General features: G+C 37.0%; 1 protein-coding gene across 1 annotated transcript; it reads left to right on the top strand.

Annotated features, from left to right (window-relative positions):
* The first annotated feature begins 494 nt into the window (after window positions 1–494).
* LOC129248906 (uncharacterized) lies at window positions 495–1,971 on the top strand. Its single transcript, XM_054888517.1, has 2 exons — window positions 495–1,899; window positions 1,967–1,971. The coding sequence occupies exons 1-2, from the start codon at window positions 495–497 to the stop codon at window positions 1,969–1,971; spliced, it is 1,410 nt and encodes a 469-aa protein (XP_054744492.1).
* Window positions 1,972–5,816: the final 3,845 nt, after the last annotated feature.

Raw genomic sequence — 5,816 nt, 5'->3', positions numbered from 1 at the left:
TTTAAAAAATTATAGAATTATATAAAACTTTAAATGCAACACTCAATTTGTATCAATATTAACTGAGAACTTATCTCTTCTATTTCCTATTTTAGCCTACTTCATCATGTAAAAATGAGCAAAACAAAGAGGTGTTTATGGCTTGTACGCAGAATCTCATTGAGCAAAAATGTGCTGAGCTTGAACAACATAATTTTTACCTTTCTGAAAAAGTAAATGAAATGAATATTAGCGACAAAGAAAATAAGCAAAAAATTACTGAGCTTAAGCAAAATAATTTTTACCTTAACAAAAAACTGAGTGAAATGATTATAATCAACAAAGAAAGTAAACAAGATTATGCTGAGCTTAAACAAAATAATGTTAAGCTTGAGCAAAATAATTTTTTCCTTATTAAAAAACTGCATGAAATGAGTATTATAAACAAAGAATGTCAACAAAATTATGCTGAGCTTAAGCAAAATATTTTTTACCTTAATAAAGAACTGAGTGAAATGATTATTATCAACATAGAAAGTAAACAAAATTATGCTGAGCTTAAGCAAAGTAATATTTACCTTAATAAAGAATTGAGTGAAATGATTGTTAGCGACAAAGAATGTAAGCAAAAAATTGCTGAGCTTGAAAAACAACTGGACGACCAAACAAAAGTGATACTGAAATTGAAGAATAAGGATAGGCGTAGCAAGCAGCAACGTTATTTCCCACAACAGCGTCATTCCCAGCAGGAAGATAACTTCCACCAACAAGACACGCCACCTCAAAGTCCAAGTCCAAAAAATACTCAGCAACGCGAAGAGGTCACTTGCAAGCATAGCGACCTGCAAGGACAACCGGAACAGCACCTGGAGCTCAATAATACACACTTTCAGTATATGGCACAAAAAGTGCATGGAGATATACAGGCATCGCCGCAAAAATACCATACTGTTCCAGCAAACTCGAATATGGCCGAAAACATCGCAGAAGTGACAGCACCGCGCATTATAAATTGTGAAACAATCATCAATGGTCAAACAAACTCAATGACCCGAAAGAAATCGCGAGCTTTAAAAAAACAACCACATGAGAAAGTGCGAGATGAAAATATTCTAAAGGATATTATATTTACGGTCGCAACTAGGAGTGGAGTGTCTGAAGAGGAAGTTCGTAATACTATTGCAACAGTTCGTGCCGAAGAGGAAATACCGCGCAATGCAAACTGGGCAACAATCGCTCATGGTGATCGCATTGACAACGACGGGCATCCAGAAATAGGAGAGGCTTTTCAGGGAAATAATCTGGACTTACTTTGCTCCGTAGCTGCCGGAGACATGGCGATATGTTTTCCGGACGAGCACAAACGGAAAGCGAGTGTTATGGAATATGAGAGTAACACAGAGCAAAATGGTTCCCAGGAGCACGTAGGAGTTCAACCACATTCAAAAAGGGCAGTCGCTACAAAACGGCCAACAATCTCTCAAAGTAGTAAGCGTAGATGCAGATGGATAATACCTGGACCATCCCAAGAAGTGTCACAGTGCCCACTCCAACCATTGCAAATAGATGCCAATAACAGAAATGACAAAGTGACTTACATATCGATTGGTCCTAACAAAACTCTCGTACCACAAAAATATTACGAATCAATTGATTTTACTAATGCTTCAGTGGCAACTCGAAAACTATTAGTGATCTGTTTTGATCGTGAAACATTAGCTACGCACTCATTGAGCGGAAAGAGATCGCCAGCTTTTAAAGACAAACCACTTAAAAAACCGCTAGATCCCCTAATTGTAGAGGATATTATATTTGCGGTCACAACTAGGAGTGGAGTGTCTGCAAAGGAAGTACGTGCTGCCATCACCACAAAATGCGCCGACGAGAACAAAATGTGGCGAATGAAACACCCGGAACTTAGCAAAAAAAAAGATAAGGAAAATGTAGGAAATTATACATTTTAAAATATATGTAATTGCAATTAAAGCATAATAAAGATTACTGTACGAGGAACATTATATATACTTTTATACTTAATTACATAATTTGAAGTGTCATTTTTGGTTACATTTTTGTACAGGACAGACGGACATGAAATTGTGAAATTTCCTTGAAACATTCAGCATAAATATCTTTCAACGGCCACATTGTTTTTGCCCAAAAATATGGATAGGTTCTTGTTAGAAAATGATTTACAGGACTTTTAAAATCTGACACACTCATGGACATGTAACACTCACTCATTTAAAAGAACTGATAAGAGCACTTCTCTTGCTGTCGTGAATTCATACACATGCGCACACACAAAAGCATTGCTTGTATCATATATAAACATACTCATGAAAGAGTGCCTTCCTCTCTTTACGGTCTTCATAATTTATATATGTGACTCTTGCTCCACAACGGACAGCGCAAGCCAAGGCCAATTTCAGCCATAGATAAGCTTCAGCATACGGGCAAAATAGGAACTTTAAATGCTCTCTTTGATGTTGTGTTTATATTGCAGCATGCAAAAACTATTTTGACGTGATAACGTCTTATAATTCGATGTAGCCGGCTGCACGCACCAAAAAATGCGGCGTTACCTTGCTCATGTGGCGTTACCTTGCTTGAACTGCAAGCTAGAGCGCGAAACGAACGACAAAGAGCCCAATCGGGCCCCGCATTCGGCATCTGGCTCTCTTCTACTTGAGTAAGCGTATATATGTATGTATATGCGCATTTGTATATAAATTCACATATTTGTAGTTGCATATGCCTTCTTCTGTGTGCATGGTAATGAACCATTTCTCTGTTGAGAATAGGACGATGATAGGCAAAGTAGGAAATGAAAGGGAGTGTTTCGAGTGTAATGGGTCTTGAAAAAGTCAAATCGATGATGGTGCCTCTTAGTGTTGTTGACTTATTAACGTCTGATGCACAATCGAAATTGAACATATCTTTCATGAATTTGATAAATGTTTCGTAATTTTTCACGTTTGTGTAAATGTAACTTGATCAATTCCATTGCGATTCCATTTACCTTCTTCTCTATATCCATCCAAAATATCTATCAACCAAATAAAATTAAAATTTTCTTTTGAAAAATGCAACCATTCCATCAGTATTTTCTTATGACGTTGTCAGTGTAAACTGTCGTCAGTAAACCAACTTTACAGACAACCTCCTTTTTTGTCATGATTTTGCGGTAGGTAAATAAAATTCATTCATAATCAACTATATATAAAGGGAGCATCGAATCCTTTTGTAATTTGTTATTCTTCGATATTCTATTCTTAACGTATATATTTTTCTTAAGAACAAAGTTTCTTCAATCGTTAGATTTTTGCGTTATATGAAAATATATACAACTTATGTATAAAAGTGCTTTATATAAGTTGTTATTAGGTTATATATAATATATAATTGGCGCTTACACCCTTTCTGGGTGTTTGGCCGAGCTCCTCCTCCTATTTGTGGCGTGCGTATTGGTCTTGATGTTGTTCGACAAATGGAGGGACCTACAGTTTCAAGCCGACTCCGAACGGCAGATATTTTTTATGAGGAGCTTTTTCATGGCTGAAAAACACTCGGAGGTTTGCCATTGCCTGCCGAGGAGCGACCGCTATTAGAAAAAACTTGTTCTTCATATTTGTATTTCACGGAGATTCGAACCTACGTACACCGAATTCCGAATGGTAGTCACGCATCAACCCATTCAGATACGGCGGCTAAATTAAAACTCAAAATAACCCTAACGCCATAAATTTGCTGATCGAACCAACCTATGGGCAACACTGTAAACGATTAGAGGTGCCATGCCACAATTCCGTAGTCATAACCACAACCATATAGACCAATTGAATTTTGGTTTTTCGCCGTGACCATAACCAGTTGCATGGTGTTGAGTTGTGTTGCATCGTGGTATACTTGCTGTTAACTTTTCTTTAGTTTCTGCACTTCGAACTGCACAAATGTGATGGTATATGTAAATGTCAGCTTCTTATGGCTGTGGCACCAATAATTGATAAGGATAAGGATAACCATAACCAGTTGCATTGTGATTTGCTGAATTGCGGCGAAAAACCAAAATTCCGGCAAAGTATGGCAAATTTATGGCGTAATGGTAATGGCACCTCTACATTGGACTTTTAAGACAAACTGCAAATTTTGCCATTAATTCTACTTCAATATTAGATATTTATGGGTATGGCATAATTAATCGACGCATGCTGTAACGTTGCGGCTATGGCGTTATGGCTACGGCCCCACTAATTGCAGCTTAAGAAACTAAAGCAAAGGTTATAGAATTTTACTTGGTTTTCGATGGTGTCGGAGAATACTAAAGTTTTCCACAAAATTACACTTTTCCTGTTTCCCCCCGCGAAAAACTTTTACTGCTTTCAGGGCTTGAAAAAACTCGTTGAGTACAAATGCGTAAACCTTTTGAGGGCCTTCCAAAATGACGCTCCAAATATTCAAAAAATGTGTCGACCTGCCTCTTTGCCTATAGTGAATCATAAAAAAACTCGTGGCGTCCCTTCAAAAAGGGTATTTTCAACAGTGAAACACCTTTTTTGTGAACGGAGGTCTATATTGGGTGTAAGCATAGGTAGTGACCACTAACAACGTAATGTTTTCCTATTTTAAAATGGGAAAAATTAGTGTAATACTGAATTTTAAAAACATACATACATATGTGGCCAGTTGATAATACCCTTTCTGAAGGGATTTTGTAGTATATTTCAAAAAATAAATTTTGAATTGAAAATAAATTCATTGTTAAGCGACATTTCTTTGTTAAGCAAAACGAAGAACGCTCTGAACTCTATCGAAATTTTTTTTCTTCACTCATCTTATAATAAATCATTTCAAGAATGTTGTGTCAAAATTTTAAGTGGATCGGAGCAGAACTCTCAAAGTTATAGCCTTTGTAGGCACTCTACCTCGAATGCGGAGCATCGATAATTTTTCAGAGTCATTTTTTCAAACGCGTTTTTCCCGAAACGACTTCTTAAAAGTCGGTGCCAATCACAACTCCGAAACTATTCAACCGATTATTTTCAAATTTGGCACTCGTTTTCTAAATCAAAAATACCTCCCCCCCCCCCCCCCCACTGTTTTTTTTTAATTTTTTTTTTTAAGGTTGTTTTTCACTTACAAATATGGCGAAATTTTTCGCCAAAAATGCTCGTTTTACGTTTTTTTGCCACCAAAACTGAAAAACCAAACCAAAAATGAAAAAAAAGAAATTTTATTAATGGGGGGGGGGGGGGGGGGGAGCATTACGTCATACTTTAACTGAAAAATTCGACTTTTTTAGTTTCAGATGATTCTACGACGAATGCTGATTGGCACCGCAGAGCACCTCTCGAAAAACATATATCCAAAAAAACTCTGTCATGGGCTTATTTGTCAATATTTTATTATTAATATTTTTTAAAAACTTATTGAAAAGATGTACAATAACATGCAACTGCTTTTATTAAAGTATCTTAAGCCATATTTCTGTAAAAAATTCAAAAAAAAAGTGTTTTTGTTTTAGCGCTAAACCCTACCACCCCCTTAACAAAGCGCGCCACTCGTTGCTTTCTCGTGCTAACCGGCGCCAGTTGGACACACCAAGTAAAGAAAAATCCATCTCCATCTAATCTTTCCAACGCATAGGAGGTCTTCCTCTTCCTCTGCTACTCAATTGCCTACTCAATCCAAAGTAGCACTTGTTGGCAAGAGATATTCTACGTTGGAATTCGAGGCTGACTTTGTTATCGGTATTAATGCTGGTTCCTAAATAAACGAGGAGGTATTTCGTTTTGTCCTCGTGGTGGGTCCCAAACTCAGCGCACAACCAGCAATCC

This window comes from Anastrepha obliqua, chromosome 5 (assembly GCF_027943255.1).
Source record: "Anastrepha obliqua isolate idAnaObli1 chromosome 5, idAnaObli1_1.0, whole genome shotgun sequence".
Lineage (NCBI taxonomy): Eukaryota > Metazoa > Arthropoda > Insecta > Diptera > Tephritidae > Anastrepha > Anastrepha obliqua.
The sequence above is the reverse complement of the archived record's forward strand: the minus strand, read 5'-3'. Positions and strand labels throughout refer to the sequence as shown.